General features: G+C 48.9%; 7 protein-coding genes across 7 annotated transcripts; 5 read left to right on the top strand and 2 right to left on the bottom strand.

Moving 5' to 3' along the window:
• Nucleotides 1-232: 232 nt before the first annotated feature.
• Nucleotides 233-4,519, top strand: H6S33_010944 (uncharacterized protein; the record flags this gene model as incomplete). Its single annotated transcript, XM_044842319.1, has 1 exon — nt 233-4,519. One exon carries the CDS (start codon nt 233-235, stop codon nt 4,517-4,519), a length of 4,287 nt encoding a protein of 1,428 aa, XP_044696874.1.
• Nucleotides 4,520-5,016: 497 nt separating this feature from the next.
• H6S33_010943 (uncharacterized protein) lies at nt 5,017-5,861 on the top strand (the record flags this gene model as incomplete). Its single annotated transcript, XM_044842318.1, has 3 exons — nt 5,017-5,251; nt 5,321-5,491; nt 5,692-5,861. The coding sequence occupies 3 exons, from the start codon at nt 5,017-5,019 to the stop codon at nt 5,859-5,861; spliced, it is 576 nt and encodes a 191-aa protein (XP_044696873.1).
• Nucleotides 5,862-12,513: 6,652 nt separating this feature from the next.
• H6S33_010942 (uncharacterized protein) lies at nt 12,514-13,094 on the top strand (the record flags this gene model as incomplete). Its single annotated transcript, XM_044842317.1, has 3 exons — nt 12,514-12,595; nt 12,652-12,834; nt 12,901-13,094. The coding sequence occupies 3 exons, from the start codon at nt 12,514-12,516 to the stop codon at nt 13,092-13,094; spliced, it is 459 nt and encodes a 152-aa protein (XP_044696872.1).
• Nucleotides 13,095-13,700: 606 nt separating this feature from the next.
• On the top strand, nt 13,701-14,323 carry H6S33_010941 (uncharacterized protein; the record flags this gene model as incomplete). Its single annotated transcript, XM_044842316.1, has 3 exons — nt 13,701-13,782; nt 13,837-14,013; nt 14,091-14,323. 3 exons carry the CDS (start codon nt 13,701-13,703, stop codon nt 14,321-14,323), a joined length of 492 nt encoding a protein of 163 aa, XP_044696871.1.
• Nucleotides 14,324-14,960: 637 nt separating this feature from the next.
• Nucleotides 14,961-15,383, top strand: H6S33_010940 (uncharacterized protein; the record flags this gene model as incomplete). The annotated part of the gene is made up of 1 exon (XM_044842315.1): nt 14,961-15,383. One exon carries the CDS (start codon nt 14,961-14,963, stop codon nt 15,381-15,383), a length of 423 nt encoding a protein of 140 aa, XP_044696870.1.
• Nucleotides 15,384-16,985: 1,602 nt separating this feature from the next.
• H6S33_010939 (uncharacterized protein) lies at nt 16,986-22,842 on the bottom strand (the record flags this gene model as incomplete). Its single annotated transcript, XM_044842314.1, has 6 exons — nt 16,986-17,147; nt 17,211-17,337; nt 17,440-19,744; nt 19,807-22,485; nt 22,542-22,664; nt 22,725-22,842. The coding sequence occupies 6 exons, from the start codon at nt 22,840-22,842 to the stop codon at nt 16,986-16,988; spliced, it is 5,514 nt and encodes a 1,837-aa protein (XP_044696869.1).
• A 3,038-nt stretch (nt 22,843-25,880) lies between these two features.
• Nucleotides 25,881-26,981, bottom strand: H6S33_010938 (uncharacterized protein; the record flags this gene model as incomplete). The annotated part of the gene is made up of 3 exons (XM_044842313.1): nt 25,881-26,319; nt 26,381-26,496; nt 26,547-26,981. The coding sequence occupies 3 exons, from the start codon at nt 26,979-26,981 to the stop codon at nt 25,881-25,883; spliced, it is 990 nt and encodes a 329-aa protein (XP_044696868.1).
• Nucleotides 26,982-27,942: the final 961 nt, after the last annotated feature.

The raw sequence follows: 27,942 nt of genomic DNA, 5'->3' as shown, positions 1-27,942 counted from the left end.
CTGTATATAAGGAGCAACAAACTCCCATCATTGTCGCTGGAACTCAGCGGCGCAATAGTATCTTCTTTGCACTATAAACATATTCCTCACAAAGGTCACGTGTTCAAACCCTCCTCAAGTCGTCTATTCTCCCACACTCCAATTCACAGGTTATGAGCCCGGGTTCTGCCAAATAGAATCCGCACTACACCATCGCCACCTCGCTTAACTCAACAACACTTCATACAACATCATGCCTTCAGAAGGAGAATCGTCATCCAAGGCTGCTGAGATTAAACCCTCAGAGACAACAGCCACCAGTAACATTCGTCTCAAGTTTGATGGACTCCCTAAGCTACAAGGGCAATCCAACTACCAAACTTGGGCGAGTGCCTGGAGGATAACGTTCGACGCTGTAGACTGGTGGGAAGCGTTGAGCATCGAGAACCCTGACGAGAATGACACCGAACTCAGCAAGACCGAGATAAAGAAGGCTCGTAAACAAATGCACAGCCTTCTCATCTCTGCTGTATGCGAAGAAATACAACCAACAGTCGTCTCCGCCGAAAATGCATTCTACGCATGGAAGGCGCTCAAAGACCTCTACGATCGTGTCTCACCCAACACCACGATCACCCTCCTCAGCCGCGTCCTAGACACGAAGATGCAAGAAGGCGGATCACTGACCGAGCATCTCGCAACCTTCGATGCGAACTGGAATACTCTCAAGTCCAGATGCCAAAGCGCAGACCACAAACTCGCTCAGGCCCTCCTACCCCTCACCAAATCCAACGAAGCCATGGCGGCATTCCTCCTAAGCTCGCTACCCAAATCGATGAGCAACGTTGTCGACAACATCCAGACCAAACAGGATGTTACTTACGAAGACGTTCGCCAACGACTACAGAACCTGGATGAGGTAGCCCCTCAAACAGGAAACAAAGTACTCCATACCAGGAGTACCACAAGCGACAAGGAATGCACCTGGTGCAAGAAAAGGGGACAGCCTTACAAAGGCCACGAGTACACGGAGTGCAGAAAGCTCAAAGAACAGAACAAGAACAGGAAAGGAAGGAGAAAGGACAACTCGGCATCGGTTGTAGTAAATGACTCTACAACCACTATCTGTATGGTACGCCACGACATCTCCCAACCCCTTACTTGGATCCTTGATTCTGGAGCGACCTCTCACGTCACACCCTTCCAAGACCAACTCATCAACATCCGACCTCACACCGGCAATGTCCGAACAGCTGATGGAACCAACCACGCTGTCACCGGAATGGGAAGCGCTAGTTTCAGCTGCCACCTTCCCGATGGAAGTAGATCTTCCATTATCCTCACCGATGTGCTGTTGGTCCCAACCTTGGGAAATGTGGGATTGGTCTCCGAAACCGTGCTCGACAAAAAGGGATTTAGAACGGAGTCAGGAGGAGGAAACAAGTTGGTTACAAAAGAAAAGAAAGGAATAATTTGGGCAAAATTGGAGAAGGGACTTTGGAATGTACAAGTAGTTAGCAATACAGTTCGTTTGACCACTTACGATGAATGGCATCAAGCGTTAGGCCATCCTGCGACACTAGAAAACTTGTATCACGACATTCAAAGGCTGCCTCCCAAACCAGAAAGCTTCCACTGCAGCCAATGTGCACTATCAAAAAGCGTACATAAGAAACCTGCACCAATCAGTACTAGATCCAAACGACCATTCGAACTAATCCACTCAGATCTATCTGGAAAGTTCAGTATACAGTCACAAGGGAAAGCTCAGTACTATATGTCCTTCATCGATGATTACACCCGCTTCGCATGGATATATCTCCTGAAACAAAAAGAAGACGCAAAGAAGGCCATCAAGGACTACGTTACAAGGATCGAAAAACAGTATAGCACAACAATACTGAGATTCAGAACAGATGGTGGTGGTGAATACATCAACAAGGACATAACGAACTACTTCGATTCACAAGGAATAGTTCATGAACAGACTCCCCCATACACTCCTGAATCTAATGGAGTTGCAGAACGATTCAACAGGACGGTAACCACAATGGTCAGGTGCATGATCATGGACCACCCTAAGTCGTTATGGGGAGAAGCATACGCAACAGCTGTCTACCTCAAAAACAGGCTACCTCACAGTACGCTTAAGGGAAAGACCCCCTTTGAAGCCCTGAAAGGAACCAAGCCAAGTATACAACACCTTCAACCATTCGGCAAAAAATGCTACGTCCACATCCCAGAAAACTCTAGGCCAGCAGGAAGCAAACTAGCACCCCGAGCGTATGAAGGAATCATAGTTGGATACTCAGACAGTGATAAAATATACCGTATCTGGATAGGAACACAACATAGGGTAATTGAAAGCCGGGACGTCACATTCCCCCCTCCTGAATCAGGGGAAGTCTCAGTGGAACTCGACTTCATCCCCAGCCTGAAACCAGAAACGACAAATGCACCATCAGACGACGGATACGAATCAGAAGACAGGTCTGATCCAGAACCCGAGTCAAATGCAATCGAAGAGAACCGTACAGAAATGCCAGGATTGTTCCCGGAATCACCGGAACTGGTTAGAAAACCACCACCGGCTACACCAGACAAGGGAAAACAACCTGCCGTACCTATGGGACAACCGCGAGACCCAAGAGACAACTGGGAGAAAATTCCAGCACCAGTCGTACCATTCAAAGGCTTCAAAGGAAAACCACTTGTGTCAACGACACCCAAAGGTACACCACCACAACCTCCAAAACGATCAGATCGAATACGCCAGCGAAAAAATAGAGAAATTGAAATAGAAGTACGGAGGAAGGAGTATGACGAGAAGGTAGTAGAACAACAGAAGTTACTTACAAGTTATATCGAAGATGTGAAAGAAAATGGCCCAGGAGACGAAGCCACTGAACAAGAATTAATCGATCAATACAAAGAAGACTTCAGACGTTATAGGGCTGAGTTAGACACGGAATATCAAGACGTATCCAAACTCCCCCCGAACTACCATATACACCTCGTAACAGAACCTTCCACCTTCAATCAAGCTATGCAGAGCGACGATCAACACCTATGGAAAAAGGCGATACAGACTGAGAAAGACGCCCTTGACAAAGCCCACACCTGGGATATTGTCAACAGACCATCCAACCGAGCAGTAGTCAAAGGAAAATGGGTATTCAAAGTGAAACACAACGCGGACGGAACAATTGAGCGGTACAAAGCAAGGTACGTTGCTAAAGGCTTCACCCAAGTACAGTACCAAGACTACGATGAGACCTTCGCCCCCGTTGCACGATATGATTCTCTACGACTCCTACTGGCACTAGCTGCACACAACGGTTGGATACCACAACAAATGGACGTCAAGTCAGCCTTCTTGTACGGTGTACTCAAGGAGGAAATCTACATGGAACTGCCTGAAGGCTACAGGCAGGATAATAAGGTTTGTAAACTTCGAAAATGCATATATGGACTAAAGCAATCACCCCGTGAATGGTATGCTTGCCTAGCAGACTCCCTTCAACGGAAAGGATTCGTCCCAGCCAAATTCGACCCATGTGTCTTCATACATAAGAACCACCATCTATACATATCGGTGTATGTAGATGACATCATGATATTCGGACCCGACTCCCCATTCAGAAAAGAAATCAGACAACTACTCAAGGCAGATTTCGAATGTACGGATCTCGGTAACTCGAAGTTCATACTGGGAATAGAAATAACGGTAACCAACAACGGTATCACACTATCACAACGCGCATACATCAACAAGATCCTGGATAAATTTGGAATGAGTAACTGCAAACCAGTTGGCACACCACTCGAACCAAACCTCAACCTTCACAAAGGCGAACCGGAAGACCAAATCGAGAAACCAACTGAGTACCAATCCATAATAGGATCACTGATGTACGCGAGTATAGCTACCAGACCTGATATCACCCATGCCGTTACCGCTCTCTCCCAGTACTCCTCATGTCCAACCGAGGACCACCTACGAGCAGCCAAGCGAACTCTCCGATACCTCAATGGAACCAAAGACTGGAACCTGTTCTACCCGAAGGGGAATACTAGAACACTCGACGGATTCTCAGACAGTTCCTACGCTTCAGACCTAGATGACAGAAAATCGTTCTCAGGATACGTGTTCAGACTAGGGAAGTCAGCCATCAGCTGGAGAAGCCGGAAGCAGAAATCAGTCGCAGTCTCAACAACAGAAGCCGAATACATGGCCCTGTCCCTCGCAGCTCGACAACTGGTATGGATTCGTAACGCCTTGCTCGAACTCCAACAACAATACCAGTACTTCATACACGCCGACAACACAGGTTCTATCGAACTCTGTCGGAACCCACGCATCCACGACCGGTCCAAGCACATCGACGTTCACTACCACTACACACGTGAACAACTCGAAGCCGGAACCTTCGAAATCCTCTATGTCCCTACCGAAGACAATGTCGCGGACATAATGACCAAAGGACTACCAAAACCAGCTCACCAAAAATTGTCAGAATTGATACGATGTGGCAAGTGAGGGGAAGTGTAAAAATATGGCATTGCGACATCGGTTATGTATGGTAATTACTCATGTATAAGGGATGACTCATAGTTGGAATAAGGAGGCTTAGCGCTAGGATTATGTAATCAGGGGGTCACGTGGTACTAAGAACTATCTGTATATAAGGAGCAACAAACTCCCATCATTGTCGCTGGAACTCAGCGGCGCAATAGTATCTTCTTTGCACTATAAACATATTCCTCACAAAGGTCACGTGTTCAAACCCTCCTCAAGTCGTCTATTCTCCCACACTCCAATTCACATTTATCCCACTTCAATACCACGAGTGCATAGTCGGGTACTACTGGCACCACGTTTATTGGCCACAAGGCTAAACCCGGGGATGCAACCCAATCAGATGGCCTCCTTTTGTATTGCAGAAACCTAATATTTGAAATGATTGGCTATGTACTCGTGGTATACCAGAGCTCCTATAGGTGCCATAGTAATTAAATCTGTAGAATCCAGACAATATGAGGCCCATAAAATCCCTAGTCCCCAACCGGCCTCAGACCAAGTCACTAATCCGCACTCCACTCACTAGTATATCATCTCGCGAACAGTTATTTCACAACATTCCGATCCCCGATCCAGTTCCCATCATTAATCAAAAGGCCACCGCCATCATGTGCATCTACACGATCAACGAATACCCCTTCTGCAGCGATCTAAACATCTACGTCGCCCCCGAGGACGCCACTATGTGCGGTTAGTTCATTCCAGCTTCCCCTATAGTGTCACTTGCTATTCTATATCTATAGCTAACATCATATACAGAGGGCAACGGCAACCAGATGTGCCGCAAGTACAGTTTCACGGCCTGCGCTAATCTCACACGGACTGGCCGTCCGTGCGTGGCGCATAGGAGCGAGAGGAAGTACCGTGAGGCAATCGAGGCACGCGAGGATACGATTATTAGGGTGCACCTTACGGACTGTAACATGAAAGGTATGTTGATTTCCTAGTTTGAGTATTGTCTTGGAACCGTCGGGCCTGGTTTGCCGGAAGGCAGATGGAGATGAAATGAAACGGGTAGTTAATCTGCTGATATATCTCGCATTCCTATTTTTGCCTCCCAGGAAAACAGGTCTCGGAGGTCAAAAATTTACTTTTCCCTCTTTGGCTGTTTCAAACTAACATAATGTCAGTGGATGTGAACATGGGCTGCAAAGTCGGCAACGGCAAACGCAGGACCGACTACTTCAACAATCCAACTACCGTTGATGGCGTCCCAAATATCGGGCCTCAGCGCTTCCCCAAAATTGGGGTTGATGGACAGAGGCTCATCGAATTGATTCAAGAGAGAGAGAGGAATTAACTTCTAAGCACGGGACTACGTTTTGTGAGCTATATCTTGTTTGAGCTTCTTTTCTGCGTCTTTGCGATGAGTTTCGGTGTTTTAGGTTTGGTTTGATCGATTCTTTGGTGTTAGTGCTTGAGTGTTTCTTGGTTAATTCTGGTTGGAGTAATGGTTAGGGATGGATATTAGTCTAAGTATTTGTTTTACTACTTATTCTTAATTATAACCTTATGTTTCGAGGAATATAATAGATAACCTAATCTATGATCCGGTTAAGATAAATTGTCCTATGAGCGCTCTCCATGAAGCTTTCCTTGACCGCGTATTCACTCCTTGGCCGATAATATATGTCTCGGGCTCCTGTCCGTTAATGAATAGGCAATGGGGGTTTGATCCACCATCTGCTAACTTGCCCGCCTCAGGATTCGAACCTGGGGACGGTAACATGGGCAAAGTCCAGTTTCACTAATCCGGTTTGGCCGTTTTAAACACCTGCTGTCCTGCATCGAGACCCACGGCTAAATTATAATCCCCACCCACCAAGGGCAAGGGGGCCAGAGGGGCTTATCTTATCTGATTTTCTCTTGGCCGGGCGGGACAGGTAGGTTAGTTTAACCAAGTGGCCACGCCCACCATAAACGTACATGTACATCTGTTCTAGTCTCGTACCCAGCCCGTTACTTGCAGCAAGCTGTGGATTGGAGTGTGGGAGAATAGACGACTTGAGGAGGGTTTGAACACGTGACCTTTGTGAGGAATATGTTTATAGTGCAAAGAAGATACTATTGCGCCGCTGAGTTCCAGCGACAACTATGGGAGTTTGTTGCTCCTTATATACAGATAGTTCTTAGTACCACGTGATCCCCTGATTACATAATCCTAGCGCTAAGCCTCCTTGTTCCAACTATGAGTCATCCCTTATACATGAGTAATTACCATACATAACCGATGTCGCAATGCCATATTTTTACACTTCCCCTCACTTGCCACATCGTATCAATTCTGACAATTTTTGGTGAGCTGGTTTTGGTAGTCCTTTGGTCATTATGTCCGCGACATTGTCTTCGGTAGGGACGTAGAGGATTTCGAAGGTTCCGGCTTCGAGTTGTTCACGTGTATAGTGGTAGTGAACGTCGATGTGCTTGGACCGGTCGTGGATGCGTGGGTTCCGACAGAGTTCAATAGAACCTGTGTTGTCGGCGTGTATGAAGTACTGGTATTGTTGTTGGAGTTCGAGCAAGGCGTTACGAATCCATACCAGTTGTCGAGCTGCGAGGGACAGGGCCATGTATTCGGCTTCTGTTGTTGAGACTGCGACTGATTTCTGCTTCCGGCTTCTCCAGCTGATAGCTGACTTCCCTAGTCTGAACACGTATCCTGAGAACGATTTTCTGTCATCTAGGTCTGAAGCGTAGGAACTGTCTGAGAATCCGTCGAGTGTTCTAGTATTCCCCTTCGGGTAGAACAGGTTCCAGTCTTTGGTTCCGTTGAGGTATCGGAGAGTTCGCTTGGCTGCTCGTAGGTGGTCCTCAGTTGGGCATGAGGAGTACTGAGAGAGAGCGGTAACGGCATGGGTGATATCAGGTCTGGTAGCTATACTCGCGTACATCAGTGATCCTATTATGGATTGGTACTCAGTTGGTTTCTCGATTTGGTCTTCCGGTTCGCCTTTGTGAAGGTTGAGGTTCGGTTCGAGTGGTGTGCCAACTGGTTTGCAGTTACTCATTCCAAATTTATCCAGGATCTTGTTGATGTATGCGCGTTGTGATAGCGTGATACCGTTGTTGGTTACCGTTATTTCTATTCCCAGTATGAACTTCGAGTTACCGAGATCCGTACATTCGAAATCTGCCTTAAGTAGTTGTCTGATTTCTTTTCTGAATGGGGAGTCGGGTCCGAATATCATGATGTCATCTACATACACCGATATGTATAGATGGTGGTTCTTATGTATGAAGACACATGGGTCGAATTTGGCTGGGACGAATCCTTTCCGTTGAAGGGAGTCTGCTAGGCAAGCATACCATTCACGGGGTGATTGCTTTAGTCCATATATGCATTTTCGAAGTTTACAAACCTTGTTGTCCTGCCTGTAGCCTTCAGGCAGTTCCATGTAGATTTCCTCCTTGAGTACACCATACAGGAAGGCTGACTTTACGTCCATTTGTTGTGGTATCCAACCGTTGTGTGCAGCTAGTGCCAGTAGGAGCCGTAGAGAATCATATCGTGCAACGGGGGCGAAGGTCTCATCGTAGTCTTGGTACTGTACTTGGGTGAAGCCTTTAGCAACGTACCTTGCTTTGTACCGCTCGATTGTTCCGTCCGCGTTGTGTTTCACTTTGAATACCTATTTTCCTTTGACTACTGCTCGGTTGGATGGTCTGTTGACAATATCCCAGGTGTGGGCTTTGTCAAGGGCGTCTTTCTCAGTCTGTATCGCCTTTTTCCATAGGTGTTGATCGTCGCTCTGCATAGCTTGATTGAAGGTGGAAGGTTCTGTTACGAGGTGTATTTGGTAGTTCGGAGGGAGTTCGGATACGTCTCGATATTCCGTGTCTAACTCAGCCCTATGACGTCTGAAGTCTTCTTTGTATTGATCGATTAATTCTTGTTCAGAGGCTTTGTTTCCTGGGCCATTTTCTTTCACATCTTCGATATAACTCGAAAGTAACTTCTGTTGTTCTACTACCTTTTCGTCATACTCTTTCCTTCGTACTTCCATTTCAATTGCTCTATTTTTTCGCTGGCGTATTCGATCTGATCGTTTTGGAGGTTGTGGTGGTGTACCTTTGGGTGTCGTTGACTCAAGTGGTTTTCTTTTGAAGTCTTTGAATGGTACGACTGGTGCTGAAATTGTCTCCCAGTTATCTCTTGGGTCTCGCGGTTGTCCCATAGGTACGGCAGGTTGTTTTCCCTTGTCTGGTGTAGCCGGTGGTGGTTTTCTAACCAGTTCCGGTGATTCCGGGAACAATCCTGGCATTTCTGTACGGTTCTCTTCGATTGCATTTGACTCGGGTTCTGGATCAGACCTGTCTTCTGATTCGTATCCGTCGTCTGATGGTGCATTTGCCGTTTCTGGTTTCAGGCTGGGGATGAAGTCGAGTTCCACTGAGACTTCCCCTGATTCAGGAGGGGGGAATGTGACGTCCCGACTTTCAATTACCCTATGTTGTGTTCCTATCCAGATACGGTATATTTTATCACTGTCTGAGTATCCAACTATGATTCCTTCATACGCTCGGGGTGCTAGTTTGCTTCCTGCTGGCCTAGAGTTTTCTGGGATGTGGACATAGCATTTTTTGCCGAATGGTTGAAGGTGTTGTATACTTGGCTTGGTTCCTTTCAGGGCTTCAAAGGGGGTTTTTCCCTTAAGCGTACTGTGAGGTAGCCTGTTTTTGAGGTAGACAGCTGTTGCATATGCTTCTCCCCATAACGACTTAGGGTGGTCCATGATCATGCACCTGACCATTGTGGTTACCATCCTGTTGAATCGTTCTGCAACTCCATTAGATTCAGGAGTGTATGGGGGAGTCTGTTCGTGAACTATTCCTTGTGAATCGAAGTAGTTCGTTATGTCTTTGTTGATGTATTCACCACCACCATCCGTTCTGAATCTCAGTATTGTTGTGCTATACTGTTTCTCGATCCTTGTAACGTAATCCCTGATGGCCTTTTTTGCGTCTTCTTTCTGTTTCAGGAGGTATATCCATGCGAAGCGGGTGAAATCATCGATGAAGGACATATAGTACTGAGCTTTTCCTTGTGACTGTATACTGAACTTTCCAGATAGATCGGAGTGGATTAGTTCGAATGGTCGTTTGGATCTAGTACTAATTGGTGCAGGTTTCTTATGTACGCTTTTTGATAGTGCACATTGACTGCAGTGGAAACTTTCTGGTTTGGGAGGCAGTCTTTGAATGTCGTGATACAAGTTTTCTAGTGTCGTAGGGTGGCCTAACGCTTGATGCCATTCATCGTAAGAGGTCAAACGAACTGTATTGCTAACTACTTGTACATTCCAAAGTCCCTTCTCCAGTTTTGCCCAAATTATTCCTTTCTTTTCTTTTGTAACCAACTTGCTTCCTCCTCCTGACTCCGTTCTAAATCCCTTTTTGTCGAGCACGGTTTCGGAGACCAATCCCACATTTCCCAAGGTTGGGACCAACAGCACATCGGTGAGGATAATGGAAGATCTACTTCCATCGGGAAGGTGGCAGCTGAAACTAGCGCTTCCCATTCCGGTGACAGCGTGGTTGGTTCCATCAGCTGTTCGGACATTGCCGGTGTGAGGTCGGATGTTGATGAGTTGGTCTTGGAAGGGTGTGACGTGAGAGGTCGCTCCAGAATCAAGGATCCAAGTAAGGGGTTGGGAGATGTCGTGGCGTACCATACAGATAGTGGTTGTAGAGTCATTTACTACAACCGATGCCGAGTTGTCCTTTCTCCTTCCCTTTCTGTTCTTGTTCTGTTCTTTGAGCTTTCTGCACTCCGTGTACTCGTGGCCTTTGTAAGGCTGTCCCCTTTTCTTGCACCAGGTGCATTCCTTGTCGCTTGTAGTACTCCTGGTATGGAGTACCTTGTTCCCTGTTTGAGGGGCTACCTCATCCAGGTTCTGTAGTCGTTGGCGTACGTCTTCGTAGGTAACATCCTGTTTGGTTTGGATGTTGTCGACGACGTTGCTCATCGATTTGGGTAGCGAACTTAGGAGGAATGCCGCCATGGCTTCGTTGGATTTGGTAAGGGGTAGGAGAGCCTGAGCGAGTTTGTGGTCTGCGCTTTGGCATCTGGACTTAAGAGTATTCCAGTTCGCATCGAAGGTCGCGAGATGCTCGGTCAGTGATCCGCCTTCTTGCATCTTCGTGTCTAGGACGCGGCTGAGGAGGGTGATCGTGGTGTTGGGTGAGACACGATCGTAGAGGTCTTTGAGCGCCTTCCATGCGTAGAATGCATTTTCGGCGGAGACGACTGTTGGTTGTATTTCTTCGCATACAGCAGAGATGAGAAGGCTGTGCATTTGTTTACGAGCCTTCTTTATCTCGGTTTTGCTGAGTTCGGTGTCATTCTCGTCAGGGTTCTCGATGCTCAACGCTTCCCACCAGTCTACAGCGTCGAATGTTATCCTCCAGGCACTCGCCCAAGTTTGATAGTTGGATTGCCCTTGTAGTTTAGGGAGTCCATCAAACTTGAGACGAATGTTACTGGTAGCTGTTGTCTCTGAGGGTTTGATCTCAGCAGCCTTGGATGACGATTCTCCTTCTGAAGGCATGATGTTGTATGAAGTGTTGTTGAGTTAAGCGAGGTAGCGATGGTGTAGTGCGGATTCTATTTGGCAGAACCCGGGCTCATAACCTGTGGATTGGAGTGTGGGAGAATAGACGACTTGAGGAGGGTTTGAACACGTGACCTTTGTGAGGAATATGTTTATAGTGCAAAGAAGATACTATTGCGCCGCTGAGTTCCAGCGACAACTATGGGAGTTTGTTGCTCCTTATATACAGATAGTTCTTAGTACCACGTGATCCCCTGATTACATAATCCTAGCGCTAAGCCTCCTTGTTCCAACTATGAGTCATCCCTTATACATGAGTAATTACCATACATAACCGATGTCGCAATGCCATATTTTTACACAAGCTGCTCACAGTACGTCCTCTGGAAGCATGGATGTAGACGGGTTGGGGACGAGCCTACCTCTGTTCTTTGTAAAGCTCCACCTTTTCTACTCCTTGTGCTTGGCTGTCCTCATGATTAGAGTAGCTGGCCTCTGATTAATGAACTCGGACACAACCACCACCCCGGAAAGAACACCATGATTCATCAACAATAGCAAACATTATGAACAATAGCTTTGGTCGTCCAACTTCTGATAAGCAATTATACAAACACTTCAATAGCTTCGCTTCTATACACTTTATCAAAACACCATGCAGGGAACTACCGTTCTCAAAAGATTTCCTCGGATGTTTAAATGAGAATGGAAGAGAATCCGGCCCAGCGAAGGGAGGGTGCTCGAGAAGGACTCAATCTGCTGAGGGAATGAAGCTCTCAGAGCCTTTGGTCATGGGCATTCATGCATCCCTACGTGAAGTACTCTTCCTTCTTCTGACAATCATCAGAAATCACTCACTTTATCAACATTCCTACAACTCAAACCTACTCTCGCACAGGAACTCGCAAGAGACAAACATCTAGCACCTAAAGCTGACTAAGAAGTGTTTCACCTCGACAAATACTAATTACTGAGAAGATAGCATTGAAATATTCAATCAATTCCATTTGATTACGACTTACATACTCTATGAAAAGATTGGTCAAATATCCTGACTCGAAGAGTGTGATACTATTAATCTGCCTGGGTACAAGACTGCGTGTCACAAATTGATAGTTTCCTTCACGGCACCCGACTCTTTAATCTGACCCTATGTAGGGTGAAGGTTAGCTACGGCCTGAGATTCTATAATCTCTGACGCTGTCAATTGTCATACAAGAACGGGTTTTTAACCGTGAAGGCATTCGAACTAGATGCTCGCCCATGGTCTTGATACTACCGATATAAACCAGACCATAGGCGTCGAGAACTACGTGCAGCACCATAACCATCATACAGATTCTGAACTCCTGAACGCGAGATATATACTCCAGTTATAAAGTCGTCATAAAATAAGGCAAGATGTGCATCTTCCAGATCAAAGATTTCTACTTTTGCGGTTGCCGCAGAACTTTACTCGATGCTGACGACGCCATATTCATGAGTAAGCTGATCCTTTATAACGATACTGTTCCATAAACATGTTCTAACAGATCGTAGTCAAAGGCTATTTCAGCATAGAGATAGTGTGCACTAGATACACCTTCTACCCATGTAACCTGATCCAGATCAACGGGGCCCCGTGTGTAGAGTGGACAGGAGATGAACGGGAGTATCGTAAGAAACTAGAGAAGCGTTATAACACCATCATTCTTGTTTCTTTGGACGATTGTAACCTGGATCGTAAGTGTCCCCATACCCCAAACCTCTGTAATTATCTAGGTAACCACTAACTATCTACGAACTCAGCCAATGACCCTAGGGGCTGTAAACTAAGGAGACATCGAAGAGAAACTGGCCGATTCAGCGAGCCAATTGTACCAGAGGTTCCACGCAGGGTAAAGCCAGGGGGCGAACAGGAGTTTGAGGAGATTATCTTGTCCAGGGAGAGGAATAGGCATCTTCTCAGTAGTGTCAACCTCTTTGGCGCAGGCGAATGTTAACGGTTTTTTTGAGTCCATATCCAACTCCTGACCTACTATAAGTGGTTGATAGTATTAATCTTGTGCGTCCTATGTTATGAGTATTTTAGCTTCCAGGTCCTTCTATTTATGTATCCGTGTACTTTCCTTTCTATATCCACGCAATGAAAAGGCTCATTCTAACCACTGCTTCCTGGCATATTCAATGCATATCGTACATAACAGCGCCACATAGGTGGCTACCTTATGTGGCACTTCAAGACCCTATACGTACTCCGTTATACAATGTGATACACAATGATAATGGGTATACAACCAAAGCTTGCTATAACGGTACGCTCGGGACAGGAATTTGGTACCGTTATAGAGAGATTATCCTTATATAAGAGGTGATTGTGCTGAAATCCGGGCAAAAAGGTCCGAGAAGTGGTACCGTTATAGAGAGATTACCCTTATAGAAGGTACCGTTATAGCAAGCTTTCGCTGTATATAGAATCGTCTTATAAAAACCGGTGAAAGCGATAGCCATAAAAGCCATTCCTCGTGATTAGCTGTGCCGTGTTGATCCACCGAAACTTTGCCGTATCCCACAGCTAAATACCTTACATCAAGCCCTTTGAAATCAAAATGTGCCATCACGTCATAACATACTACCCCTTCTGCGGCTGTCCCACGCTAGAAGTCACGGCTCGTGATGCCGTCTTTATACGTAAGTCAACCCCCTACTCAACCCTTCTATCCCCATATACTAACCAACCCCCAGTCGACGGCCACGACAGAAACATGTGCACAGGCTATACCTTCTATCCCTGCACGCGCACCAGGACCGCCGCCAGCCTCTGCGTCCCCTGGCGCGGCAACGCCGAGTCTTATCAGCGGCAGATCAAGGCCCGCTCCGACACCATTATACTGGTGTCGTTGGGAGACTGCGGGTTAGGGTGTAAGTTGTTCTCCCCGGCTTATTGTTCTCAATGGTTTTGTAAATTGATTACTAACGTAACCTGGATGTGGATGTAGCGAGGAATGTGATGGGCGGATGTAAGTCCCGCGGAGCTCAGAGGGCGGCCAGGGATAGTTTTGGAGCATTGTTGGAGGAGGAGATGGTGAGGGGGGTGAAGAGGGGGGCGGAGGAGGAGATGCAGAGGTGTGTGTTTGTGAGGGAGAGGAATGAGGAGCTGTTGGAGGTGGTGGAGAGGAGAATGGGGGGAGGGATGGAGATGTCGGTCGGGGGTGGGCTGGTGGAGAGGTAGCGGTAGGGTGTTGGTCTCTTACCCATCCGCTCTGAGTAGCTTGAATTATATCTATTTTTTATTTTAGAATAGTTTATGTATTTTCTGGGTCTCTAGATTCGCTTTCTGCTGCGGTGTTTTGTGTGTTTTACTCGTTTTCTTTGTGAGATAATGCCTATTCAAGTTGTTACCACTCCAATCTTATTGACAAGCCGTCATTGACCCTTTTTCAATGATTTCACTTTCAAGTTCCCTCGCCCGGCATTCGACTGATAACCACAAAACCCACCTCACGTTCTCCCACCGACGTTAACCCAAGAAACACACACACACACCACCAAAACGCTCACAAACAACACCCGCCAAGCCTCGTGGCCAGTATAAAGGCACAGGCACAGGGCCCCACATCCCTCTCATCCGCAACCACCACATAACCTTGCAGCACGAATTGAAAGAACAACATAACAATGTGTATACACCTTGTTAAGAAGCACTATTTCTGCTCCTGCGACGAGACGGAAGTGACGCCGGAAGATGCCTGGTTATTCTGTCCGTCCCAAGTCCCAAGTCCGGCTATCAATTGACACTTCATTTTCCCTAGATTCCTCTTCTCCTTCTTCTTCCATATCCTATTCTTCTTCTACATGGTATTCTAACCATGTCCCATTCTCCAGCCGCCACCGACGACAAACGCCACTGCCGCACATTCACCTTCTATCCCTGCGCCCTGACACTCTCCACGGGCGTCTACTGCACGCCCTACACCACCGGCAGCCTGGACTCCTTCTACACCCTCATCGAATCTCTCCCAAACACCATCATCCTCGTGCTGCTGAGCGACTGCAACAGCGACGACTGCCAGAACGCACGTCCGCGTGGCAAGACAGATAGGTTCAGTGTGCCGAAGGTGCCGAGGATGGTGCGGACGGTAAGGGAGGGCGCGGAGGAGGATATGGAGAGTACGGTGTGGGTGAGGGAGAGGAATAGGGCGTTGTTGGGGGAGGTGGGGTTGGTGCAGAGGGTGAGTGGGGGGGAGGTGAGGAGTGTGGTTGGGGCGCTGCCGGTCTTGGTGGAATGCTAGGCTTCTGGGGGGGGGGGGGGGGGGGGGGGGTAGGCGGGGTGCTGGGTGTGCGTGGTGGGTGTGCGGCGCTGGGTGTGGTGTTGTGGGTGTTTTTAGGCGCTTTTGCGTTGTGGTTTAAGGCGTCGAGGTGAATAGATTAACATCTCACTGGGCTTGCTTGGCTTCATTGTTTTATTTGTACATCTACATCAAACTCTCTACTATTCTAAACACTTTCCCCCCTCCTACATCGGCCTCAAGCGCACCCAAAGTTCCCACAGCAAGCTCACTCATGCTTTATCACTCGCTCATCCTCCCAGTCACAGATTATCACTCGTTTTCCTCTTCTGTTCCGCAAGAAGGATTTTGTATGTACATGTATGTAGGGGCCAGCAATAACCACAAGGCTTCCGTATCATTAAAGCACAACACGATAATCCAAGCTAGTAAGTACAATAAAAACCATAGAAATCACGAATACACCTCCTCCGTGTCAAGCCCCCCCTCCCCCCTTTTTCCCCAAAACCCAGCGATCATTCCTAACCTAGCGCCACACCACTACCCACAGAACCTACCAGCCAAAACAGAACTATACACACAAAAGGTCCCATTCTACACACGCGCAACGAAATTGAACATTCTATAGCCCAGTAGGGTTAGGGTTTCATGTACTTGGCGCTATCGACTACCATATCCTGGCCTTCTATTGTTTCAATGTACCGACGAGCTCTATATCCCTTATGCTTGTGGGAAATACACCAGCTCTTTTTCATGAGCTCCTAGACGGAGACTAGTGTTATGTATGGCCATGACGGTGGGAATCAAAATTTGTGATCAACAAATTCTGGAACTCTTTCCTCTCCCTGTTGGAAGAATAATGATGCCAAATCAGAGTGATTTCCCCTCCCCGTATATCGAAAATATCAACTATCAAAACCAAACCTAACCCTGGTTACATCTATCAGTTACACCTAACCCTGACCTATATTCGCTCCCCTAACCCTGCAACCACCCCCCACACGCAGAAACCTCCCCATCCGAGAACCACAAAATTAACGCGGAAACACCGAATCTCACCAATCAGGCTTTTATAGCGAGTGGTACCATGTTATCAAGTATCACCTCGACTGATTTCCCTAGTAGGGAGTTGTTTGGAACTACTGCGGAGATATCTGCTTTGCGTGGTTCTCGAGTCTTGGGTCTTGATGCCCATTGGTATGGATTGTAGATAACCTATCGCAATCAGGATGATACATCGACCCTTACTGAATACGGTTGATTAAACATTTCTAGATATCTGCTTCACAGGTTATCACTCGGACTTAACACCCATATACCTACCAGAAACCCCACTTCTGTAATTCCCCTTCCGAAGATACACGAGATCACACAACTATTTAACGGCCAGCACCAGCTTCTTTGACTTTAAGATTTAGCTATTTATTTGTTACTATATATTACGAAACTAGAACATCCGACCCAGATCAACCCCACCAACAGGTAACCTCCGGTCAGCAAACAAAGCAGATCCAGCGAGAAAAAAGAAAAAACCCAGAACGAAAACCCATCTCATCAACCCATCAAGGGGACGGACAAGACAGCGGTGATAGTTCCCATCGGGTATCACACCAACGTGCTCGTACTCACCACCGTCGCATTCGCTACATATACCCCAATCCTCCCCGCGCCCCCACAATACGCAAACGCGTCACCGCCACACAGCATCCCACACTGCGAGTCCGCCACCTTCGCTGCCGTCGCCGTAATCGCCGCACCGCAATAACACTACCCGCCATCCACCATCAGTACTCAATTACTATTTTCTAGGATTAAACTGGGACTACATACCTCAGTGGAGTACTCGACACCAGCGTATTTGTATCCACCCGCTTTACAGAAGCCGACGCAGACAGTCACGTTCATCCCCGCACCTGTAGTCATCGACCCCGCCAGCGCGCGTTCATTGACGCCCTCACTACCGTCACCAACCGTATCAGCACCACCCTACCAAGAAACCAAATACACGAACAGAAAGGAGGAAAAAAAGACATACCTATAGCACCCCAACGCCACATACCCATCCACGCCCTCGACAATCTTCGGCGCCCTCGGCAGCACAACCGCCGTATTATTCCACACCGACAGAGCTCCGGGCCCACCACACACCAGGTCCGGATTTCCACCACAGGCCATGACGCACTGGGTTGATCCGCCAAGCGTGGACCCGTTCTCGAGGGTGGTGCCGCAGTAGCATTCGGTCGAGTATTCGGCGCCTGAGAGGGGGTAGCCTTTGGTTGTGCAGTAGTCCTGGCAGAGGGTGGGGGTCATGGTGCTGTTTGTGAAGCTGGCTTTGGAGAGCGCGCGGCCGCCGGAGGGCTCGTTTGCGCAGCCGAGGTATTTGTACTCTGATCTTGCGGTGGGTGTTGAGGATGTTGAAGAGGTTGGAGATGTGGTTGGAGTGGAGCTTGTCTGGCTGGTAATTGTGACTGGAGCTGTAGCTGATGATGCGCCGGACGATGTCAAACTAGAAACTTGCCTCGAAATAATCATCGAAGAGCTCGAAGTAATGATTGCCGAACTCCCAACAGACACCGCCGAAGAGCTTGACACCGGCGGAGATGTCGACACCGTCGAAACACTTGACGTTATCGAAGAATTCGACACCGCCGACGAACTCGGTAGGATCACCGACGAACTCACCACCGCATCCGCCACATAAACATTCAGACTCCCAGCCCCGCCACAAAACGCATACATATCCCCGCCACACCCCATCCCACACTTCTCCTGCCCAAGCTTCACTGCCGTCGCCGCCAGGCCATTTCCGCAGTAACACTCCGTCCCATACTCGACACCCGCATAACTATACTTTCCCTCCTTACAAAACGCCACACACGTCTCCACCGTCATCCCACTCGCGGCCGTCGCCGCCCCCGCAAGCGCCCTCTCACCCACACCCTCCGCATAGCACCCCGCCGACACATACCCGCCCGCGCCTGCTATTACCGCCGGCTCCCTAGCCGCCCCGATGTCTGTGTTATTATAGACGCTCAGCGCGCTAGGCCCGCCGCAGATTGCGGCTGCGTTGCCGGCACAGGGCATTGTGCAGGCGGGGGAGCCGAGGGTGGACCCGTTCTCGAGATGCGTGCCGCAGAAGCATTCGCTGGCGTATTCGACGCCTGAGAGGGCGTGGCCGAGCGTTGTGCAGTAGTCTTGGCAGTGCTCGAGCGTCATGGTGGAGTTTGCGAAGCTGGCGAGGGTGAGGGCGCGGCCGGTAGTACCTTCGGTTGCGCAGCCGACATATTTGAAATTGGGTCTTATCGTTGCACTTGGAGTTGCGGTAGAGGAGGTTACTGTTGGTGTTGCTGATGCGGTGGGGGAGGTGGTAATGATCGTTGAGCTGGTGGAGTTGCTGGCGGTCATGTCGCGGTAGATGTTGAGTCTTCCGGCGCTTCCGCAGTACGCATATGCATCGCCGCCGCACAACATGTTGCAATCTCCATCATTGACCTTTGCCGCCGTCGCAGCAAGTGCAGAACCGCAGTAGCACTCAGTACTGTACTCCATCCCTGCATATCGAAACCCTCCAGCTTTACAGTATCCCACGCAACCAGCAACGGTCATATTACTCGCCGCCGTAGCACCTCCCGCAAGAGCCCGCTCATTCAGGCCCTCGGTGTAGCATCCCTGGCTAAAAAACGTATCTACACTCGGCACAACAGCCGGTGTTCTTGGAGCACCCAGTAGTGTGTTGTTGTAAACCGACAGAGCTCCGGGACCACCGCAAATCTGCGCTGGATCCCCGCCGCAGGCCATGACGCACTGAGTTGTGCCGCCGATTGTGGAGCCGTTTTCGAGAGTGAGGCCGCAATAGCATTCGGTAGAGTACTCCATTCCGGAGAGAGGATACCCTTTGCCGGTGCAGTACTCTTGGCATTTTTGAATTGTCAGAGTTGAGCTCGCGGTGGCGTCTTTTGAGAGGGCTCGGCCATTTGTGCCTTCGTTTGCGCAGCCAAGATATTGGTAGCTGCCCGTAGGAACCGCGGATGGAGATATTGTGGACGATGAGATGACAGAGGTGGATGATATGGTTGGAGCAGTTATAGATATCGAGAGGTTACTCGACATGGTGGAGGATGAAATAATGACAGTAGACGAAATATTGCCAGAAGGCATAGAAGAAGGAATCATAGTCGTGGACGAAGCAATGCTCGAAGACGAAGATGAGATAGTTGTATTCCCGGGAGTGTACTGACGTCTATCCGCAAACAGACTCATATACGCACCATCTCCTCCGCAGTACTCCTGGAAATTACCCTTACAAAGATACTGACAATACGTATCAGCCACCTTCACGAGCGGCGCCTTCGTCCCACACCAGCCTATACAATATCCCACGTCAGCAAGACAAAACACATCAATGGATTTTATGGAAAAGACTTACATTCACCCTCATACTGCGTCGCCGCAAACGGGAACATCTGCGGCTTCTGGAAACAGTCCGTTTGGCATATCCCGTTCGTATTATTCACACTATAATACAACAGCTCCTCCAGGTTCCTCGTAGGATTCGCATCTTTATAGCAACCCAGGTACCGGTACCACGCCTGCCCATTCGAATCCAGCGGGCCAACCTGAGTCGAAGCACCATTGCAGACAAAATCAATCTCATGCTTCCCAAACGTCGGATCGTTATTATTCATCGTCCACACCGCCTTTAGCGTCGTCGGATCCTCATTGACCTGGCTCTTCGGCGGCGAACAAATCAACGACGCCTCCTCGTACGCGCCAGGTGCTATCTGGGAGCCCTCTGCGATGGAGCCAAGAGCATTTACGGCGGCGAGAGCGCCGGATACTGGTGGCTTGGAGATGGTGGTGGTGAGTGTTGTGCCGCCTTTGTTGCTCAGTCGCATAGTTCTGAACTGCTGTGTCCCGAGTGGAACTTGCCCGAATTCGAATGGAACACCGGCTTTGAACTCTACCCAGGTCCCGTTTAGACGCTGCCACTCCAACACGGCTTTAGGTGCAGACCCCGCAGTCCCGAATGCGCCCACAACCTTTGTTCCGCCATTTGTAATGATTCGCAGATATACAGTAAAGTACCCCGCCTCAGTACCGTTAAAGTTGACCGTCGTCAAGATGGATGACGTTCCAGGAACAGACGACCCCACCGGCGGAAGGTTCACAAAAGTAAACGGACCACTCTTAGTCGTCCCGTTTGACAAAAACGGTCCCGTAGAGCTATTTGCGCTGATCTGGTAACCGGTAATGACTAGTGGGCTCTGTCCGTCGTTTTGGATAGAAAATTGAAGATCCTTTCCGGAGATGTCTGCGCCGACGATCGACTCGCCGAACGATAGGACGTTGGGCTGGATGGTCAAGATTGGTGTCTGTGAGAGGGCAACACCACGGATACCGACGGGGGTGTTGGCGGCATATTGCTCGGTTCCGCCGTTGGTGGTGCGGATGTTGATGTTTGTACTGAGTGGTCCGACGGCCTGTGGTGTGAAGTTGGCACTGAAGATGAACGTCTCACCAGCTGCCATGGTCTTTGGGAGAGTATATCCAAATGCTTTGAAATTTGTTGAAATATCCAGGTCGATAGTGTTGATCGTCAGTGGAATCTTTGACTGGCAGGTAATGCTGACAGTGGAAGTATTCCCGATATTGACCGTTCCGGCATCATACGGCGACGAGCAGTTCAGCGGCATATTTACGGGGGATCCAAAGGCGGTTACATATCCGGTATGGCTCGTCAAGTACACCTTCCCGTCCCCAAATGTTGGTCTCGAGAATTTGACCTGCCCGACATTATTGAGCAACGCCAGAGTCGGCAAAATGCCATTCACCGGAACAGTGCCATAGGCTCTCAGATTTGATCCATCCACGTCCGAGATCCAGAGGATTCCCGAGCCAGGCTGTCCATTCAGCGAGGTGACCGAGGCATGCCCGACGCCTTGACGTCCTGCTGCGCTCTCCGTTGTGACACCGGCTTGTATGAAAACTGGCTCTCCAGCGCTGTTCTTGCCAAATTTAAAGGCGACGGTTTGGTGGCCGACGGGCGTAACGTAGACATATCCGCCGTCATGCGGCCACGATCCCGCAGTCGCAAAGACGGGTCCCGCCATCTCAATGACCTGTAACGCCTTATCCTTTCTATTGACACCCATCTGATATCCACCCAGATCATCCAAATTGAGGAAATACAGCTTCCCCGTCTTTCCCGCCACACACCCTATCCTCTTCACACTATCCGTCGAGAACACCTTTGGATCCAACAACGCAAACCCGGATGTGCCCAAGTCCTTATCCATTCCATCCAGATCTCTCTTCTCCCATGGCATGAAGAAATCCGTCGGTGTCAGAGTCCCATCACCGTTGATCGCCATATTGACAACCGCCTCTTCTAGCGATGTGGGCGGCTGTCTCCCAGGAACCGGGTCGTCCGCAAGCTGACTCGCATACCCGTTTCCGGTTGCAAAGAACATCCTCCCCGGATTATCACTCGCCAGCCCACCACCGGACATCCAGATGCCACCTCCGATGCCACTCTTCTCCGTGCCCCCCTCCATCGCGTACTTTGTCAACAGTCTCCCCTCCGTCGCATGCCATCCAATGACCCACCCCGTAAAGTTCCACTGCACACAATGCGATGCAAATCCCGCATATATATAGTCACCCACCTGGAGTAGCGCAGGCCGCTGGTGGTGTTTCCCGCCCTCAAACACCCTCCACGGCGCATTATCGGCCACAATGCCCTCCAGCGGGATGGGAAAATTCGGCTTACTCTCAAGCGTCATCACGTCCAGTGCATGGATGTAATAACGCCCTGCCGCGAGCCCCTGCGGAGTGTTGATGGTCTGGTCGACGTATGTCTTGGTCGTGACGTACCACACGCCGAGATCGGGGTCAATGACGCCCGTTGCGGTAGAGCCGACGCAGTCGGCGATGTCGTTGCAGCCTTCGAGGTCGGGGCTTACAAGGAAGGGAATCGCGAGCTGGCGGGAGGCGAGGATCTCGCCGGTGGTGGCGGAGAGACGGTAGGCGATGTTCATTTGCGAGATCACGTAGACGAATTGGCTTTGCCCGGAGGGCGTGAAGACGAGCGGTTGGGCATAGATCTCTATATGTGCGGAGTTAGGACGCAATTAAAAGCAGTGGATTATGATGGGAACTTACGTTCGGTAAAGCCGTTGTAGTTTCCGAGCAGCTTTTGCTTCCAGATTTGATTGAAGCTGCCGGATGAGACGACATTGGGGTCGAGGTTGTGGGTGCTTTGGTAGCCGCTGCGAGTGCTGTCTCCTGTAGTTCTCGCAATGTCAGTTTCGATCTGTATCTCCATATTCGGGGGAGATAACATGCCTCCGCTAGTGATTGTATCTGTTGGGTTTTTCGAAACCTTTTCCGCTACTGTTCCTTGGATGTTTATGAGCAGCAGTGCCACTGCAAGTGCTACCCATATCTTGGTAAACACCGCCATCACAGGATCAAGATTCTTCGAATTGAAAATGATGACTATAACTCCAGCAAATGCACTGTTAACCACAATTATTTTCTGCTGCACTCGGAGCTTACTTACCAACACTTCCCAGATGGATATGTTCCTTAAGCGTTCACTTGGAATCCTCCTCGACAAAGGGTCGAAGGATGATAGAGTTAACCAGGATTGAAAGACAAACAGCCAGCATTAAGTACCTAGCTACAAGCAATCCTTCCCTCCCTTTCCCTCCTTTCCCTCCCTTTCCCTCCTTATCCCTCCCCCTGCTTCTTCCTGCTTGGCAACTCGGAAGGCAAAAAAAAAGGTTCACGCCTGAAATCGTCCCATTGCATGGTTTTCCGGGTACCCGCGTCCATCTAGCCCCAACCTTCTTTTTCAGCTTTAACTCTATCTCGAGAGGGGTCCAGAATCGAGATAGATGTAAGGGGCAAGGCGCGAAGAGGTAGTTGTGGAGATTTGCGGGTCTATATACAGACATACATGCAATATAGAGTAGCTGCCTACTATATTGTGTTCTTTGTGTCACTAGCCAATGTGGCGATAGGACTGTACTTATCAGCAAGTCCATCGTTCCATGTGCGGTTGATGTGCTACCAGCTACTCAACTACCTAGCTGCTCGGGTAATGTTATATAATCCAAAGTAGCAGGTGTCTCCATTTCAGGCGGGAAAGATCGTGATGCGCACCGATAGATGTACCGTTTTGCATGTAGCTACAGACGATTCGTTACTGTACAGAGCAGGAGCTTAAATCGGTGGGGCCTAATTAAACGGGTCAATTACATAAATTAGATTGATCGATGCAGGGACTATAATTGTACTAACCTCTTCACAACGATAAAGCAAAAGGATATATATATCCACCCTTGAACACTTATATGTTAGTAGGGAAAGGAATAGACTTATTTCCTCCGCGGTCTTGTGTAACCCGTACCTGTTATCAGCAGCCACTTCGGTTCAGGTACAGCTACCGCATCCTAGAAAACACTCTTTCTGCGGAACAACCGTTAAAATCCTCGCTCTATCGTAACACGAGTTATTCGATAGAGTTCAGCGGTACCTTCCTTTTCTCCGTAGGAGGGGCTGAAAACCAGTATCCGGGATTGTTTCGCATGCTACCTTGGACCACAATCCATCTGGAGGGAGGGACAATCAAGTGCCGGGGGTGTAACTAACCGTTCGCATCGAGGACTTTGGTTGAACACATGTATGTACTTTGTCTACCTGGTACTGGTGTTAGTTCTAGCCTTGATATCGAACTGTGGCTAAGGCGATCACACCCGATAACGCCAGCTTACTTACCTGGATAACCCTTTCAATACTCACGCACAAAACGCAGGTCTGCTCGAACCCGCTGACGAGGTATTATAAGATAATAAAGAGCGTTTGCTTGCCTCTCTCTCCCGGCACCAAGTACCCATGCCACTGTCGCGTCGAGGCGTTTGGCGAAGGCACAGTCACAGCGGTGATCCTATGCAAGCATCCACCTTCCAACCTTAAGCTAATTAGATCTGGAACGATTTTTTAAAAATCTTCCGATAAATTACTTTTCCGCCTACTCGCAGGCCCAATGCATCGTTTTCGTCTAGGCTAGGGAAGTATCGATATCGATATCGGGTATTGGCTGCTACCCATGGCGGAAGGAAGGGAAATAGATTTGGCCTCAAGATTGTCAATCACGCTCTGTCGCTAACAGCACTCCTCTCTTGTTGGTAGAGAAGGACTACATGGATGCCCACGTCTGTGGAGGTTTAGTTAGGGAAGACCTCAGCCGCTTGATTAGCATGGGATATGACAATAAAGTCCTGGATATCGAGGATTGTAGGCTTGGTTGGTTGACAAGATCAGGGGCACTCAGTTTCTTGGACTTAGAATAGTCTACGTTGTAGTTGCATACATGCATGTCCTTAAGCGACCCTAACCCTCATGTGAACCATCTCCTCGAGCCAGCTGCACAAACTACATGTACTTATAACTATATCGCATACTCACCTCGATTTCCCGCCCACAAGACTCCCATATTAATATCTGACCAGATCAAGCGGGTCCCACTCCCGTTGCTGTACGTCTAGACCAGCGTGATACCCCTTCCGGAGATTTGTGTCTCTCCGTCAATGCAAAGAGGGACGTACAGTCGATCACCATAGTGACTGAATCGTCGCTGCATATAGCTATCAATCTAGGTATTCGGAAGGAAATATTAGACTAATTACTCTAGAAGGGTTTTGATAGGTAAAATTAATTGAGCGAAGGGTAAACAGAAGGTCTGTTCATATAAGAGTAGAGACTGATTGTGAATGCATTACTTCTCGCGGGTACATATAGTTATACATGTAGTTAATTACATGGACAGTCTGCAGTGATTGTGCTAGGAATGTGCATGTGGGGGCGTTGCTTGTTGCACATTACACACACTCCCGCCGAAGTTTTTACTCACGAGTTATCACTCGGCTATCGTGTCGACACCTGTCACTGCCGTCTCGACACGTGACTACATAACTGCTTGTTGGGCTCTTTGTCGACGAGGAAAGAATCAAGTCACTCCGCTGTCTCATCATCCTTTGCAATAAAACGACGAGTGCTGTTATCGGGTCGCTGTACATTCTTCGCCGTTGAAAAGAACATTACATACACTTTCACACCCAAGAACGTTCTCCGCACTACTAGTGATGCTGGCCACGAGACAAGATGTCTCGAGCTATTCTCTCGAGACATAATTATAACACCCCGTAATACAAATAGTTTGGAGGGACAACTATCTCGAGACAAGCCCTCTGGCTGACAGGAGTATCGGCACCAATCAGGTTACCGGAAAATAGAGCTCGCACTGGTTTCGCAAAGCCCCCTCTGAAGGAGAGCCTGATTTCTTGTCTAGAGAGAGTTATGTACGTAGTAGTACGAACTACGATTATCTCGAAAGACCCTCAAGACCTTTTCTTTCATCGGCGGTCCAAGACACAACAACTGGCAATTTGATCTTCTCTTGTCTTCGTGGCCATCACTACCATCACTGCCGGCCCCTCATTCCCGCCCCCTCAGATCCAACCCCTTTATACTGAGCTTAAACACATCTCCTCTAGAATAATGCCCGCCGAAACCCACATCCATGTCCATCTTCGCACGCACCACCTCCTGCTCCAAGTTCTTAATATTATGCACCAGCAGGCCCTCCTTGCCCACAATCGGCCCCTGCAGTACATTCCCCATTGGATCCACAATAGCACTCCCGCCTGACGAGAGAATCTCCGGCGTGGTATCGATATTCTGAACGTCGACATATTGATCTACGAACGGTGGGAGTGTAGTTGTGTCCACATACTGATTGCAGGTGAGCACGAAGCACCGTCCTTCCATTGCGATGTGGCGCATAGTGTACATCCACGACTCTCGGGCGTCAGCAGTGGGCGCGAGGTATATTGATACGCCTTGGGCATAGAGTGATGCGCGGAGAAGTGGCATGCTGGATTTGATTGTGGTCAGAGACCGCTCCTACGCCAATGCTTGATAGATAGGGAACTTACTAATTCTCCCAGCAGATTGCCGCCCCCAGCGTCACCTTCTCGGCACATAACGTTGCATCCACGGCCTTCAACGTTTTCGGCGATCCCACCCCCCAAACCACCCTCTCCGCACCTGTCTAACAAACAATCAACAACCAGACACATACGATTCCAATACAGGACCTACCGGCATAACCTTCCTCCTCTTCCCCACCACTCCCCTCTCTGGATCCACAAACACACACGCACAATACAAGCTCCCCCCACACTTCTCCACCACCCCCACTACCAAAAACACCATCGACTCCCTCGCCACCTTCTCTAACCTCTCCCTGGTCCCATCCCCCGCCCCCTCCCGATACACGCCTGTCCCATCGGGACACGAGTCCCCCAGGTCCACACACTGCTTCCAGTACTCATAATACTGATCCCTCCCGTGCTCGCTGCGCGAGCCCACTGCGACCCCGAAATTGCACGTTCGCGGATACCCCCCCAGGAAGGCCTCGGGGAAGAGAAGGAGATCTACTACCTGCTCGGTGGCGCTCTTCGTTATGCCCTCGAGGAGATCCAGAGTCTTGGCGAGGGTTTCGCACGTGGCGTATTGGGCAACTGCGACCTTCATTGTGCAGCGGGTGTCGTGATGTATGCTAGAGCCAGTGCCTAAGATACCGATCAATTCTGGCTTGTACGTGATTGGGGGTTCAGGTGGGGTCGGGGTCGGGTCGGGGGGGTTGTAGTAGTAGTGAGTGTGGGGAAGCAGGGATACCCGAGGTTTGCTCCCCGCCCCCGCTCCCGCCGCGGGATAGACTAGATCTACATACCGATAAGCGCACCTCCGAGGGGATTGATCAGCTTCTGCTGGGGATCCGGAAGAATTAACCAATCCGAGCCAAGACCTGGACATTAAAACAATACAATACGGACAACCTTTTTTATTCCTCTCCTTGCAGTCGCACTCATAACAACACCCCGGGTGGAACGACTGCCCCAACCCGGATATGTGCGGCCCGCAAATGGCTGTCTCGATAGACACCCTATATACTCACGCATTAATTAAGTCCTGAGAATTCTTGGTAGCAACGACCTCAGAAATTTTCTCAGGACTTGATTAACGCGCGAGTATAACACTAGGACAGAAGTTTTGGTAATATACCCTTTTTACAGCCAAAGTAGCTATGTTTGGCTACCCGAAACAACCACCCAACTTCATCAAAAAAATTCCAACTCTTCAAGGATAGTTGGAAATTATATCAAGATGGAGCTCAGGAAATTCTAGAATTTTGAGTCCATTCTTCAGGCATGTGCAATCTAATTTTTAAAGTCATGATTTGAGTGTTTCTGATTTTGTATGGTGTTCCCATACAAATTTTGTGTTGCAACGGCAACCAATAGTTACCAAAACTTCTGTACAATCCACCGATTACTCGACATACAGATTGGGTAGGGTTATATTACGGCCCCACCCCCGCTTGTATCATTGTCTATCACTCGGAATCGAGTGTTTTCGAAAAAAGAACTACTCTTGATATCGACGACGGAATAGCGCAGAGGCTTTTCTATAAAAATAAACCTAGCTATGATAT

Source organism: Morchella sextelata, assembly GCF_020137385.1.
Source record: "Morchella sextelata strain SCLS chromosome Unknown scls_5, whole genome shotgun sequence".
Classification (NCBI taxonomy): Eukaryota; Fungi; Ascomycota; class Pezizomycetes; order Pezizales; family Morchellaceae; genus Morchella; species Morchella sextelata.
The sequence above is the reverse complement of the archived record's forward strand: the minus strand, read 5'-3'. Positions and strand labels throughout refer to the sequence as shown.